The 16356-nt window shown below is 37.0% G+C and overlaps 1 protein-coding gene across 2 annotated transcripts; it reads left to right on the top strand.

Annotated features, from left to right (window-relative positions):
• The first annotated feature begins 208 nt into the window (after positions 1-208).
• On the top strand, positions 209-15977 carry BIRC2 (baculoviral IAP repeat containing 2). Of its 2 annotated transcripts, none has more exons than XM_074372950.1 (9): positions 209-367; positions 1654-3810; positions 3904-4003; positions 9332-9410; positions 10008-10056; positions 11133-11375; positions 14142-14396; positions 15121-15162; positions 15270-15977. In XM_074372950.1, the coding sequence occupies exons 2-9, from the start codon at positions 2916-2918 to the stop codon at positions 15461-15463; spliced, it is 1857 nt and encodes a 618-aa protein (XP_074229051.1). In that variant the 5' UTR covers positions 209-367; positions 1654-2915; the 3' UTR covers positions 15464-15977. The 2 variants fall into 2 exon arrangements, with proteins under 2 accessions (XP_074229051.1, XP_010971615.1); XM_010973313.3 differs by lacking the exon at positions 209-367 and adding an exon at positions 404-804.
• Positions 15978-16356: the final 379 nt, after the last annotated feature.

A 16356-nucleotide genomic window follows, 5' to 3' on the forward strand; every position in this document is an offset into this window, starting at 1 on the left:
AGCGTTTGCCACATCGCCCGCAGGAGAAGGTCGGGGACAGCGAAGCGAGGAAACGCTCAAAGCGCCCACACTGCGGGACTCAAAAGTCTGACCACCGCGCCGCTCGCGGCCCCGCCGCCCCCGCGGGCTGCACAGCTGCCCACAGGCGCGCGCGCGCTCCGCCCCGCCTGCCCTCGCGCCGCGGTGACGCGCCCCGCTCGGGCGCGCTGACGTCACTGTGAGTCGACGAGGGCCCTGCGCGGGCGGGGGGCCTCGGGAGCGCAGGACGGTGCCGCTCGGCCGCCTCTCCTGTCCGCGTCGCTGCTTCCCGGCTCTGGAGGCCGCCAGGCGGCCGCGCTGTTTCCGCGTTTGCTGCGCCGGCCCAGCGGTGAGTGCAGCTCCTTCCGGGCCCGGGCCGCGCGAGGCGGGTCGGGGCGCGCAGGCCGCCGGGGCCCACGGCCCGGAGGCTGCGACCGGGCGAGGCGGGGAGAGGGCCTGGGGCCCTTGGCCCGGGGCCTGGGGTCGAGGGGCGAGGGTCGCAGTGAGACGTCCGCTCTGTACGCTTTACTCTGGCCGAGGCTTTTGTTTAATTCGGACGCTCCAACTCTAAGACTTGGCAGTGGGAAAAAAAAAATACATATGTTTATTTGACTGACCTGTTTGCAAGTCTCCTCTGGCCTCCGCCCTCCTTTCCGGCCCTATGGACTTTGACCAAGATGTTTTCTCTTAGAACTTTTGCAGGGTTTTAAGCTTAACCCTCTGTGTTTCTTTGTTTAATATGTTCCAACGGAGACAGTTCTGTGGCGGCGACATCTCCTATTTCAGGTAGTTCCAACCGCCCCCTGCCGCTTTAGTAGCCTATTGTGTATTGTGAGAAACAGCGCCGGGAAATTAATGGGTAAAATCCAGTTTCCCTTCTCATCCCTTGCAGTCGTCTGTCTCCCCGCCGACTCCCCCTGCCCCGCCACAGGTTGCCTAAAGAGAGTAAAATCCACTGTAGGGTGCATGTAGATAAGCTGTAAAGATGTGACATCAAGTCCTGGTATAGCGAAAGCGAACATACAGGTGGTGGCGCTCCCAGGGCCAGTGTTTCACAGGCCATTGTGCTGTATTTTGTGTTTGTTTTCCTTTCTGTGGTTGTTGCTTTGGGATTGTGAGGGGATGGTAGAATTTAAGGGTTTTTATTAATGAGTTCCTGATGAATTTACTCTCACTGGTCAGTTTGCTTAGTCCTGGAGAGCCTCGAAATTAAAAAAAATAAGGTTACCGTCTATGATACCGTCTGAGTAACTGCTGGTCTGTTGCTGGTGGGGTGCAGTCTCTTTTTCACCAGTAGTCCCCTTTTGCCTCTAGCAAACTGCCAGAGATATTATCCTTAACCTATTAAAAGTTGTCACCAGAAAAAGGGAGGAGAGCAAGGACAAAAAATTTGCCTATGTGGAAATGTCCATCTGTTTCAAAGTTGTACATTAAAACAAGATGTATACTTAGTGCTAAGGGGAGTATATTGCATTTAGTTTAATTAAGAGCTTTTCCAATTAGTTTTCGCGACAAATTGCTGGAATTAAAATGTGTTATTTAAAGTGTAAATCACTTTTAGAATTTACTGAATAAATCGAAAAGAATATAAACTGTATTACAGTTTTCTAAATAGTTTTTGTTTTTTCTTTTCAGATATACAGCCCTGAAGAGTTTGCTTTTTTCCCCTCATTTTTTCCTCCCTGCGGTAATAAATCCCATTATGGAGACCCAGAAACTTTATGAAGGGATATAGTTTGAATTCTGTGGAGTGTAATTTTGTGTATGAATTATATTTTTAAAATATGAAGGGTTTTCAGAAAGAAGGCTAGTAAAGTTAATTACTGGTGCATTATTCATGAGTAGTGGTTCTGCTGGTAATAAAATATCTTGTTAGGTATTTGTGATAACACTAGGAAGGACAAGCTGTATCTTGATAAATTGATTTAACTGCAAAATGAATGATATTATAGATGCATGATTCGTAAATGAAAGACAGGGTATTTAATTGTTTTGTAAAAAGTTTCTGTTGTTGAAAGTTTATGGCTAAAACTAGTTAAGTTTATGGAGAAGACACCTTCAATGGATCAAGTAAAATAAAGTGGAATGCAAAGTTAGACAACATAGTAATGATGCTGCAGGAAATGGAAACAAATATAGACCATATTTAACAAAGATGGAAGAGTTGGCAGTTTGTGAACTTTAAGTAAAATTTATTTCATTTGATGTAGACACTATAACATGCATAGGTTCCATGAAGCTTGTAGGTGTTGACATTGCCAAAAGTTGTTAACAGAAGCTAATTTAACCTTAAGTAATTACTGTGGTGATAAGCTATGTGAAATTAGCCTTTAGATAATGTGACCATATGAAGACTTTAACAGAATAAAATATTTTTTAAAAATATCGTATTAAAGTGCTTATGGGGAAAGAAGCCTGAATATAGTTTTTTCCTCCTGTAGAATCCTGTAGAAGTTGGCTTGATATCCAGACTTTGTAACTTGTAACCCAATGCAAATTAAAGGCATAATTTAGGTATTCTAGCCTTGTTTGGAATTTTGGGAATATAAACCTCCTTGAAAAATCAAGGAGTTTTAACATATTTTCAGAACTGTGTCAACTTCTTTCAGGTCATTAGGTTAACTGTTACACCAAGTAATGAGCAAATAGCACTTGAGATACTTAAAAGAGTTAATATAATCCCCAAGAGTTTTAAATGATATCTTGGTAATTTAGGAGAGAGATTCATCCTACCTGAGTATAAACTCAAGTATAAATCCAGCAAAGAAGGTGTTGTGAATTTTACATAAGCAGGAGCCTATCATTTGATTCTTTTTTATGGAAAAAATCTAATTTAGTATTGAAGAGATGAGAAATTTCATGTGAAGGATTTTAGCCATCAAAAAGTAACATCACTTATGCACAAAACTACCTCCCAAAGTCTTATCCCAGGTCCCTCGTATCAAAAAATTAGTATGATGGAAGACAGCACGGTCTTGTCAGATTGGACAATCGGCAATAAACAAAAAATGAAATACGACTTTTCATGTGAACTCTACCGAATGTCTACATATTCAACCTTCCCCACCGGTGTGCCTGTCTCAGAAAGGAGTCTTGCTCGTGCGGGTTTTTATTACACCGGTGTGAATGACAAGGTCAAATGCTTCTGTTGTGGCCTGATGCTGGATAACTGGAAACACGGAGACAATCCAATCGAGAAGCATAAAAAGTTGTATCCTAGCTGTAGCTTTATTCAGAGTCTGGTTACTGTGACTAATCTGGAATCCACCCCCAAGAATGCTTCTCCAATGAGAAACAGTTCTGGACATTCATTATCACCCACTTTGGAACATAGTAGCTCATTCAGTGGTTCTTATTCCAGCCTTTCATCAAAGCCTGTTAATTCTAGAGCAGTTGAAAACTTCTCCCCATTGAGGACTAACCCCTACAGTTATGCCATGAGTACTGAAGAAGCCAGATTTCTTACTTACCAAATGTGGCCGTTAACCTTTCTGTCGCCATCAGAACTGGCAAGAGCTGGCTTTTATTATATAGGACCTGGAGACCGAGTAGCCTGCTTTGCCTGTGGTGGGACTCTAAGTAACTGGGAACCGAAGGATGATGCTATGTCAGAACATCGCAGACATTTCCCCAACTGTCCATTTTTGGAAAATTCTCTGGAAATGCAGAGGTTTAGCATTTCAAATTTGAGCATGCAGACGAGTGCAGTGCGACTGAGAACATTTATGTACTGGCCATCTGCTGTACCAGTTCAGCCTGATCAACTTGCAATTGCTGGTTTCTATTATGTGGGTAAGAAAATGTATAGCTGTATATTTTATCTAGTTCATTTTGATTTATGTGTTAGAACACGTGTATTCAATTTTATTCTTTTGTTTTCTTCAGGTCGCAATGATGATGTCAAATGCTTTTGTTGTGATGGTGGCTTAAGGTGTTGGGAATCTGGAGATGACCCGTGGGTAGAACATGCCAAGTGGTTTCCAAGGTAATTGTTTAGAAAGGTGTTTCTACACAGAATTCTGTGCTTAAAAGAAGTAGGCATGCTTGCCTGATTAAGTTTACATTTCAGTATAACAAAGCTGCTTCATACTTTAGGGAATTAGCCTTTTAAAACACCAATTTTTCTTTTAAATGTGTTCTTCTTTTAAAAAATATAAGTTACAGGTAATGATCTAGTGATTCACAATTTTTAAAGGTTATACTCCATTAACAGTTATTATAAAATATTTGCCGTATTGCCTGTGTTCTACAATAGATCCTTGAAGCCTATTTTATACCTAATAGTTTGTCCCTCTTAATCCCCTATCTCTATATTGCCCCTCCCTGCTTTCCTGTCCCCACTGGTAACCATTAGTTTGTTCTTTATATCTGTGACTCTGCTTGTCTCTTGTTTTATTCACTAGTTTGTTTTATTTTTAAAATTCTGCATATAAATGATACCATACCGTATTTATCTTTCTCTGACTTATTTCACTTAGCATAATGCCCTCCAAGTCCATCCATGTTGCTGCAAATGGCAAAATTTCATTCTTTTTAATGGCTGAGTAGTATTCCATTGATATATAATACCACATCTTCTCTATCCATTCAGCTGTTGACGGACACTTAGGTTACTTCCATGTCTTGGCAACTGAATAATGATGCTAGGAACACTGGGTGCATTTATCTTTTTGAATTAGTGTCTTCATTTTTTCCAGATATATACCCAGGAGTGGGATTACTGGGTGATATGGTAGTTCTGTTTTTAGTTTTTTGAGAAACCTCCATACTGTTTTCCACAGTGGCCACACCAATTTATATTCTCACCAAGAGTATATGAGGATTCCCTTTTTTCCACACCCTTACCATTTGTTGTGCTCTTTTTGATGGTAGCCTTTAATTTCTGACAGGTGTGAGGTGATACCTCACTGTGGTTTTGATTTGCATTTCCCTGATGGTTAGCCATGTTGAGCATCTTTTCATGTGCCTCTTGGCCATCTGCAGTTCCCCTTTGGAAAAATGTCTATTTGGTTCTTCTGCTCATTTTTTAATCAGGTTGTTTGGTTTTTGATGTTGAGTTGTATGAGCTGTTTACATATGTTGGAATATTAACCCCTTATTGGTCATATCATTTGCAAATATTTTCTCCCATTTAATAGGTTGTCTTTTTGTTTTGTCGATGGTTTCCTTTACTGTGCAAAAGCTTTTAAGTTTAATTAGGTCCCATTTGTTTATTTTTGCTTTTATTTCCTGTGTTTTAGGAGACAGATCTAAAAAAATATTGTTGTGATTTATGTCAGAGTGTTCTGCCTATATTTTTCTCTAGGAGTTTTATGGTATCCAGTCTTAATTTAGGTCTTTAATCCATTTTTTGTATGATTAAAATACCAAATTTTAACAATTATTTTGATAGAAAATATTATAGAATGTTCTGTGATTTCTTCTTTTGTAAATCATGTATTTAGGATATAATTTAACTTATTCCTGATGACTCACTTAAAATTATGACCATATAATTCACATTTCATTTATATATTTTCCATTTTGCTTTAAAGAAGACTTCAGGATTATAAAAATGTATAATAGAGGAACAAAAAAGAAGACAAGTTAAAAAAGCCTAAGAAGGGAAAAGGGAAACAAAAAGGGACATAAAATAGATCTAGGAATAGGACAAATATAAAAATTTTTATAATAAAAGCTGATTATACAGTCAGAATTGTCTGATTATAGTTATAAATTATTTTTTCTACATAACTTAATTTTGTTATGATATATCACTTTATCTCCCTTTAGTTACTGTTTCTAACAGTATCTCCTCTTTTTAAAACTTTTTTAAAAAATTATTTTTCAAATTTTACATGTAGTGAGATTCGTCTCCCTGTGTCCTATTTTATTTTTTACTATGGCCTAGAAAGAAGTTAGAGGTGGTGTTGCTGATGGAAATAGAATTAGAAATTAATTCTGTCTGTGTTACTGAGTAGCTAACTGAACTTTGACAAGTCATACGACCCTTTGAACCTTTTCTCATCTGTAAAATGAGGGAGTTGGACTAGATATTTTTTTTAATTGTGGTAAAATGTACATAACATAAAATCTACCATTTTAACCATTTTTAAGTATGCAGTTCTGTGGCATTAAGTGCATTCACATTGTTCTTCTTTCATTACCACCATGTATTTCCAGACTTTATCTTCCCAAACTGAAACTTAAATTCGTTTCATTGATTCCCCATCTCCTCCTCTCCTCACCCTTGTCACCCATCATTCTAGCTTCCGTCTCTACAAATTGGACTATTCTAGGTACCCTGTATAAGGGGAGTCGTATAATACAGATGATGCTTTGACCTGTGAGTACCTTTTACAATAATGGGGAATCTCTTGAACCTCTTTAATGTTCGTAATGTTTCAGGATAAATTTTGACTTTCTAAGTCTGAAAAGTGACATATATTTTGTTTACTTTAAATTATTTTTTAGGAAAAAGCATGTTTTATTGTCAGAATTTTGAATGACTTGATTATGCTCTGTGAGATTGTCTGCATGTTAATTTGAAATTTAACATTGTGTTAAAAAGGTAAAAACAGCTTTCAATTATAAATGAGACAAAAACAGCTTTTCAGTTACAGTATTTGAATTGCTGCCTTTGTCCTTCATAAAACAAAACAAAATCTAGGTTTATTTTTATAATTTGTGTTTTATTTTAAATGTTTAAATAAGGGAAAAGGCCAGGGATGCTTCTTGTAAGCATTTCTGAAAACAAATTTCAATTATAGATAATCTTGAATTTCTGTAGATAAAAAACCAAAATGTATAACCATTATTATCACTGTATTTTAATACAGTTCATGTATTCATTTATCAAATATTTGGGTGCCTACTGGATAATATTTTGTTTTTATTTTTTCCTCTTGGCATTTTTAATAATAATAGACCATTCAAAAGAAGAGATAATAGGGTTTACATCTCTACATACCAAAGGAATTTCCTTTCTTCATCAATATTGGTATTTACATGACAGTGTGGAATCATAAAATGAAAAAGCAAGCCAAAGCAAAACAGAAAAACCAAATTAAAGTGAAAGGCAAAATTTGTGCTACTGTTACATATGAGGTTGAAAATGAAATTAATAGGCAGACAAATGCTGGTTTTGCAGCAGACCAGTGAAAATACTTCTGAGGGATTCATCTGGATTGAGCATGCTGATTCATGACAATAATGGCATTATCTGGGGGCAAGAGTTGTAGGAATAACTAGTTGGAAAGAATAACCAAACGTCATTGTGAGTGTCTTTTTTTCCCTTCTGGTATTTTTATAATTGAAATATAATTGACATAAAATATGTTAGTTTCAGGTGTAGTGCACAGTGATTTGTCGTTTGTGTACATTATGTTGTATATCACATCCTCAAGGCTTACTTATTTTATAACTGAGGTTTGCACCTCTTAATCTCTCTCACCTGTTTTCCTGTATCCCCCTCCCCCACCCCACTCCATACTGGGTACTATTTTAGATGCTGAAGGTATAACAGTGTGTAAGACAAAAATGTTTTGTCCTCAGAGAGTTTATTGGAGAAGGATGTAATATGGGGCAGCCAGTGTTGGTTATACTTCCTGCCTTTAGTCATTATGAACATAAGTTATCAATCCCAGAATAAAAATAACTTAGAACTATATGAAGGTCAAGCACAATGACAGCTAGCTGTGTTCTCTGGGCGGTAAACTTGAGTCTTGACCATCTTATATGATGTCTGCTAATTCTCCCCATTCACCAGTTGAAGGACATGTGGGTTGTTTCCAGTTTGGAGCAATAATGATAAAACCGCTCTAAATATTAATAAACCTTTGCGGACACATGTTTCCATTTTGCTTAGGAAAATACTTAGGATGGATTAGGGGACTGGATGGCAAATTTTGTTGTAACTTCATAGGGAGCTGCCGAATTGTTGTTTGAAGTGGCCGTATCATTTTCAGTTCCCACTAGCAAGGTACAAGACCTCTGAGTGTTTTACATTCTTAACTACATGCTGTCAGTCTTTTTGATTTTAGCCATTCTAATAGGTATGTCGCATTATTTCACTGTGATTTTAATTAGCATTTCCTTAATGATTAATGGTGGTGAGCTGCTTATTTGCTTATTTGCCATCTATACACAGTTGTCCCTTGGTGTCAGTGGGGGATTGTTTCCAGGAGACTCCCAGGGACTCCCCACCAGGAAACCAAAATCCATGGATACTCAAGTCCCTTCTTCAAAGGCTTAGTACAGTTGGCCCTCCTTATCTGGGGGTCCTCGGAACTGTATCTTCTTTGATGAAGGATCTGTTCAAATATTTTTCCCATTTTAAAGTTTTGTTTTTAATTACTAAGTTTTGAGAGTTCTTAATATATTCAGGATACAAGTCCTTTATCAGATGTGTTTTGCTGAGTTTCAGTCTGACTTGTCTTTTCCTTTTCTTAACAGTGTCTTTTGATGAGCCGAAGTCTTTAATTTTGATGATGTCAGTTTATCAGTTTTATCTTTTATGGATTATGCTGTTGGTCTCTTAGCTAAGAAATCTTTAACCTAAGGACAAAAAGATTTTCTCCTGTGTTTTCTTCTAGAAATTATGTTGTTTTAGGTTTCACATTTAGGCATATGATTCATTTTTAGTTTATCTTTGTGTGTAGTATGGGCATAGATCAAGGCTCATTGGTTTTTTTTGCATATATATATCAAGTTGTCTAGCACCATTTGTTGAAAAACAAAAGGAATGAAACACATGTTATGTGAACTTCCTGGAACACCTTTGAAAAATTCTAGTAGTTTAAAAACAAGTATTTGGGAAACACTTATATTATATATAGATGAAAATATTTGATTCTGTATTTTTTGGAGGGAGGGTTTGTGCTTCAAATGTAATGGAAGAGTGGACACTTTAAGTGTTAGCTTAAAGTTTGCTATAAGCTCACACTGCTAATAGAAGAGATTAGCAGTTGTTACTTTGTGAAAGTTCACATTTTAGGAATAAATACCAAATTACAGTTTCTGAAACTGTCTTAAGTTCCCAAGGTAAATTGTCTAGAACAGCAATTTTTAAGCTTCAGCTTGTGTTCCTTTGAGACCCTTTTATTGTTATTGTGCTGATGCAATTAAATAGAAGACTTCAGAATGCATCAACACATAGTAAGTCTATAATAGTTATGAGAATTTTGTTCCTGTAAGATGTGTATGTGTACTCCGTTGTGATATAAAATGTTTGTACTATAGGGTACAGTCAAAGAGTTTGAAAGTCACTTTTCTAGAATGATCAGATTATATTTTCGGTATAAAAGAATTGAAGAAGTTTTTCCTTACGTTTTAGATGTGAGTTCTTGATACGCATGAAAGGGCAAGAGTTTGTTGATGAGGTTCAAGCTAGATATCCTCATCTTCTTGAACAGGTAAATGTGTTTTTGTAATTGGCAACGTTGAATTCTCCTAAATAATAATTATAAAATATGATTAGAAGTGATATTTACATCTATTTTCTTATTAATTATTATTACATGTTTTGTATCCATGTTAACGACACCTTTAAGTTTTATTTTTCTAATTACCTTGTTTGTTCAGGACTTTTAAGAACAGACTGTTTTTCAGTTTTTTGAAAAATCACCCATCCTGCCGCTGTACATACAAATTTATGGTGTGGTTGGTGAGGGTCTTTAGTGTCTCCTCCACCTTTTTGAGAAAACAAACAAAAAATAACTTTTGAGGAGTTTGGAACTTCTGAGAGTGATCCAGCTGAAGTATGATTCTCTACATGTAATGAGGAGCCATGAATACTTTTTCCTGCTTTCCTGAAACTAGAGAAATACTTGAGTTCTAATTTGGAATTAGGTGAAATTTTTATGATGATTAAGGTAAAACAAAGCAAAGTGAATTATGTGAATTACCCAGTTTTCAAAGAGTGTGTACATTACTTAAACATCTTAATGTTGCTCTGTTCAGGTTGTTTGAGATTTCTAATTCTACCTATTTTTTTTCCCCGGTTTCATTAGCTGTTGTCAACTTCAGATACTCCTGGAGATGAAAATTCTGATCCACCAAGTATGTATAAAAACACTCCAAATATAGAATGGGATTTTAAGTAAGAATACTAAGAACAAAAATATGTAAACAAAGGATTTCTGAGGTCATAGGAAAAGGTGCTAGGAAGTTAGCTGATAAATATTATGTATCTACTAAGATGCATGACATTTTTAGAGGATTCTCAGAAGTATTCTAGATTTTGTTCTTTAAATGCTGATGTTGCAACTGGGGAGACAAGACAAATGCAGAAGGAAAACAACCACAGCAAATACACGTGCCCGTTGTGTACTTACGTTTATTATAAAGCAGTTTTCCAGCAGACGGCAGTCAAGTGTCTTGAAGAATTATGTGTAATTTTCTTTGTGTAATTTTCATGAAAGTGCCATATTGGCTAGCGTTGATCTGTTAACAGAAAATGACCCCCTGAACACCCTATCTAAAGTGTCCTTGTGCTTCCTAGTTTGTTTTAGGCACCTTACACTACTTTATTTTCTTCACAACATCTGTCACTATCGAAAATCGTATTACTTCTTTAAGCACATCTTTTAAACCGCATCTGTAGACATATTTTGTGTGTACTAGTCTTCCGTTTCACTGTTCTTCCTTCCCTTGTTTGTTTTGTTCTCTCTGCTTTGTCTATCCGCTTCTCTAGATCCTGTCCATCCTTCAAGTCCAAACTCTTAAAGCCACTTTTTCCATAGTCTTTGTTGATTTCCCCCACTTTCCTGGCTGAATTGAGGTAATTTCTCACTTCTAAATCTGTGTGGCATCTCGGTTTCCGAAAGCGACTACACATCACAGTCATTTGGGGAGTTTTTAGAAGATTCCTATGCCCCGTCCCTGGAGAGTCTCTCATTCAGGAGGTCTAGGATGCAGCCTGGGAAGGGGTGTTTTTTAAAAGCACAGCCTGTTACGATAACCTCAGCTGATCCTTACCAGCTTCAGACTTTTGTTGGAGTGACAGGTGGTTGGTGCACGTAGCTCGTCTCCCTTACCAGGGTATAATCGAAACTAAAGATTGTGTCATAGTCATTATTGTTCTCCACATTTTTATATTTATGGGATTTACAGAGATGTATGTCTTATTAACATAGTTGTTCATTTCGGACCTGGAGAAAGTTCTTCAGAAGATGCAGTCATGATGAATACACCTGTGGTCAAAGCTGCCTTGGAAATGGGCTTCAGTAGAAGCCTGATAAAACGGACGGTACAGAGTAAAATCCTGACTACGGGAGAGAATTACAAAACAGTCAACGATATTGTGTCAGCGCTTCTTAATGCTGAAGATGAGAAAAGAGAAGAGGAGAAGGAAAGACAAACAGAAGAAGTGGCGTCAGGTATTTGGGGATGTTAGTCACCTGCCTTCTTTCTCAGTGGGGCCCACAGCTCTGTCTCGTGTCGCAGGACAGCGCGCATCCTCGCCTGTCCACTGACAGCTGGTGGTCGTTTCCAAACCTTGCATCCCCTCCTCCAGGGTGGGCAGTGTATTACCCTAGTCCCTAGTTGAGAACCATTGACTGCATTTTTTTTCTGAATGTTTGTTTTCCAAGAAGATCCCTGATTTATGCTGATCAGAGGATTTTAACATAACTCTTTTCTTGAGCTATATTGCATTTCTTCCTCATATGTAACAAATTTAAACTGTTTTAAAAAAGCAAGATTTTAAAGTTGAATGCATGTCTTATTTCTTTTTTTGTTGTTGTTGTTCCTTCAAATCACAGTCTTAATACGGTATTTGACTCTCTAGTCCTTGCTAAGTGATCCTTGTACCAAAAGTAGAATCCGTGATGAAATTCTAGAGTTTGATGAGAAGGCCCTGCCCAGCCCAAAGACAGGAGACCCCTGATTCTGGTATTCATCCAAATTATGTTACGCTTCACTCCCAAAACGAGTCTTTCTGAGTAATCATTCCTCTCAAATATTAATTGAGGATGAGCACCTGTGCCAAATACTGTGCTAATCGTGGTGCTGATTTTCAAGGAGCTTGTAGACTAGCTGTGGAGAATGTGCAAAGGATGGGGTTAAAGAGCCAGCTGAGATGAAGGTTGCACATGTGGTGTAAACTGGGTATTTGGGTGGAAGACACTTTCTGTTAAGGCTTGTAAGTACTGATAGGAATAGTTTAAGAACTGTCTTATGTGGCCATGTAACAAAATGTTTAAAGTCTGATTACTAGTTGGGACAGATTTGTGTTTTGATCCTGGCTCTGTCAGTTACCAGTTTGGCAATTTAACCAGACTTGTTTTCTCATCTGTAAAATGAGGATGATAATAGTACAAATTGCATGGGGCAGCTGTGGGAATTAAATGAGATGTTACAAGTAAAACAGTTTAGTGCCTAGCACATCAAAACTTTTTTGTGAAGTAGATTGATTTGAGAAGTAGGAGGGGCTTTGTGAAAGAAAGGGCCTGAGGAGAGTGAAGAGATTACAGGATTGATACGCAGTTAAAAAACACAGGTGAAATGAAATCACTGTAATGAGTCTAGTCACTAGTTATGTGACTTTCTTCTACCTTGTAAGGTTCAGAGAACAGTCATGAAATATGAATTTGAAATTAATAAGAGAAAAAGTCAAATAAGGAATAGGGAGGAAGAGTTCAGGGTGCTAATAAGAGATCGCTGAACACCTGGCTGATTTTTAGGTAGAATGGGAAGTAGGCAAGCCAGGAGACGGCTCTGTGTTAGTAGGGTTGGGAATGACATGGAGATACTGTATCGGGGGAAGGACACATTTGTTAGTAGTGAGGTGAGCTATTAAGGTAGAAGAGAGGGGAATTTCATAATTTTGAGATGGAAAGAGCATCTCACTTCTAGAAAGAAGTAAAAGGGGAAGGAAATAATCTTCCTTCTTTTACAGCTTTACAATAGACTTCTTTTTTATTTTACATTAAACTTGTACATGTAGAGATGTACTTTTTTTGTAAGGCTGAAAAAGGCATTTAAATATTATGGTGATTGGAACATCAAAAGAAGGAACTTTCTGAAAAATGCTTCCGGATTTCATGCCCATATTCCATAAATGTAGGAAATTTAACTATGGACTTCTGTGATTTGGGGTTAAAAAAAAGAAAACATTTGCTTTTTTAAAAAAAATTAGGCTTGATTCATATGCATTTGTTACTGCTGTAAACCCAGACATTCACAAGATAATATTGGTGGCTAACAATATGCCAGTTATTGTGCTAAGTACTTTTAATGTACTGTCTCATTTAATCCTTACAACTCTTTAAGGAAGATATGCTACCTACATTTACAGATGAGGAAACCGAGGTGTATGGAGATTGGGGCACAGAGCTAGTAGGTGGCTGAGCCAGCGTGGGGATCTGGGTCGCCCTAATTCTGCATCTCAGACTCTGTAGCCCATGGCTTTTTAGGCATGGAGTTGAAAAGGACACTCATCTAGGAGACTTGGTCCTACAACTGAATTTTTTCTGTAAGGAGCAGCCATACCTGAGTGGATCTTTTTATCACCTGAGACAATTTATATGAAAATACTGATAAAAGTAAAGTGATACAATGCAGAGAAAACCCAGTGTTATTAATTTCATGGGGGCAAGGTACAGAGGTGGAAAATTTATACTGTCCTCTCAAATTCTCTACTTACTTTTCAATAGAATAAAGCGGTGTTCTAAGACACAGAAATATATAGACTTTATTTACTTATTTAAATTGAAGTACAGTCAGTTACAATGTGTCCATCTCTGCTGTGCCACACAATGTCCCAGTCATGCATATACATACATGTATTTGTTTTCATATTTTTCATTAAATGCTATTACAAGATATTGAATATAGTTCCCTGTGCTACACAGAAGAAATTTGGTTTTTATCTATTTTTATATATAGTAAATATATAGACTTTAAAAAGTGACATAAAGAAAGACCATATGTGTGCTATATAGTAAGCCTTGGCTAAATCTCCTGAAAGTTTTCCAAATGACAAACATTAAAGTTCGCACAAGTAATTTTGTCCCTCTTTTTTGAGCTCCTATTTATCTAGTGTCTGAGTTATTCATAGGGTTGGTTGTTAGTGACTATAAGAGTGTAGCTGAGCAATTTATAATCTGACGGATTTTTCTTTTTTTTTTCTTTTTCACATGGAGATGATTTGTCATTAATTCGGAAGAATAGAATGGCTCTCTTTCAGCAGTTGACATGTGTGCTTCCTATCCTGGATAATCTTTTAAAGGCCAATGTAATTAATAAACAGGAACACGATATTATTAAACAGAAAACACAGATACCTTTACAAGCACGAGAGCTGATTGATACCATTTTAGTTAAAGGAAATTGTGCTGCCAACATCTTCAAAAACTGTCTGAAAGAAATTGACTCTACATTGTATGAGAACTTATTTGGTGAGTTTGTTAAAATTATTTTAGAAATTCTTGGGATTATGTTCATCTTTGTGTCTGACAAACAAATCTAATTAGCAAACTATAGTCTATCCATTTAATTTCTTAGAAGAAGGTGAAGTCTTTTATTGCCCAAGTAGTATGACTAAATAGTTTCTGAGCCTGTGTAGCTGGAATCTCTGTTGTTCAATGTATAGTAGGTGAAAAAAATAGGTAGTAGGTGAAGCAGCCTTGTACTTGGTAGTGTGATGCCTTTTTAAAGTATTTTTTTTAATTGAAGTTTAGTTGATTCACAGTATTATATTAGTTTGAGGTGTACAGCACAGTGATTAAAAATTTGTATAGATCAGACTACGTTTATAGTTGTTAGCTATATTCCCTGTGCTGTAGCTTGTTCATTTTAAACACAGTAGTTTGTATCTTTTCATCCCCTCTCCTCTCTTGCCCTTCCCCCCCTCCCCTGTCCCTACTGGTAGCCACTAGTTTATTCTCTATATCCCTGTCTGGTTTTTTTCTTCTTCTTCTTTTTCTGTTATATTCACTAATTTGTTTTATTTTTTAGAATCTACATATAAGTGATAACATACAGTATTTGTCTTTCTCTGACTTATTTCACTGAGCATAATACCCTCCAGGTCCATCCGTGTTGTTGGACTTGGCAGAGTTCATTCGTTTTTATGGCTGAGCTGTTAAGAGTGATGCTTTTTGTATGTTCTTCTTTCTTCAGTGGAAAAGAATATGAAGTATATTCCAACAGAAGATGTTTCAGGTAAAACAGAATTGACTTAGGACCAACATGAAATATTACCTTTATTATCTTTTAAATGAGAGGTAAAGAAGAGACAATTTCACTGAAGTTTTTGTTGTTGTCACTAGGTCTGTCACTGGAAGAACAGTTGAGAAGGTTGCAGGAAGAAAGAACATGTAAAGTGTGCATGGACAAAGAAGTGTCTGTCGTATTCATTCCTTGTGGGCACCTGGTGGTGTGCCAGGAGTGTGCCCCTTCTCTAAGAAAATGCCCCATCTGCAGGGGTATAATTAAGGGGACTGTTCGTACATTTCTCTCATGAAAAACAGGCTTAACGTTAGCCTCTACATAGAAGTCTTTGAAATACTGTTGAACGTTTGAAGCTATCTGAAGTCAAAAAGGAACTATAGGTTCTTCAGTAACATTTGTGCTCTGCTCTGTTTTCTTTGGTAATAGTAACCTTGTTTCAAAAAAAAATAGTATCGTGTAATATTTAACCTTAGTCTCTGTTTATATGAAAGGGAAGATGGATGTTTGACTGAGCTATATTAGTATACATGTGTGAACACAGGAGAAATTAGAGGAGTGGTCTTAATGCTGCAAGGCATCATTTCAGGAGTGACTGGATTTGGTGTTCTGTCTGAAAGCTTCGAGTACTGCGTTAGAGTGTAGTTGAGAACTGGAAACCAGGAGCTCTGGAGTTTATCAGCGATAGTTCCAAATTGTTGTTGGTGTTTTTTCACTTGTGTTATAAAGTAAGGGTTTTTGTCTTAGTGGTAAGAAAGCTTTTCCCTAATTTGTGAGAAACATCTTAATAAAGGTCTTCTAAAAAACTATGTCATCACATTTTTTTCCTCTGATTTAAAAAGTAATTTCCATGAGCCTTCATAGGGTTGTACGGATTAAATGAGATAATGTATTTAAGCATAGTACCTGTCACCTTGTAAGCACTCAGATGCTAGCTGTTATAAAAAAATGAATTCATGAAACAGATTACCAAGAAATGTTTTTTAATAGTAATGGGATTTTTGAGAATTTCCTTTAGATAACAGTATCTGTCCATTTGCTTTGTATATTATAGATATAATTTGAATTAAAAATCCGTATCAAAAATCCTTTAAAAATTACGTAAATCATCATTGAGATTTTTTAAAAAAAATGGTGTAATCAGTTTGTTGAGGAGGTGGAGTACAGGCAATGGTAAGTGTCTCTTTT

The sequence above is a fragment of the Camelus bactrianus genome, chromosome 10 (genome assembly GCF_048773025.1).
Source record: "Camelus bactrianus isolate YW-2024 breed Bactrian camel chromosome 10, ASM4877302v1, whole genome shotgun sequence".
Classification (NCBI taxonomy): domain Eukaryota; kingdom Metazoa; phylum Chordata; class Mammalia; order Artiodactyla; family Camelidae; genus Camelus; species Camelus bactrianus.

Coding starts and splice junctions, on each gene's coding strand:
- BIRC2 (XM_074372950.1), top strand. CDS start 2,916: ATGCACAAAACTACCTCCCAAAGTCTTATCCCAGGTCCCTCGTATCAA. Junction 3,811..3,903: donor TGCTGGTTTCTATTATGTGG/GTAAGAAAATGT, acceptor TGTTTTCTTCAG/GTCGCAATGATGATGTCAAA. Junction 4,004..9,331: donor CATGCCAAGTGGTTTCCAAG/GTAATTGTTTAG, acceptor CTTACGTTTTAG/ATGTGAGTTCTTGATACGCA.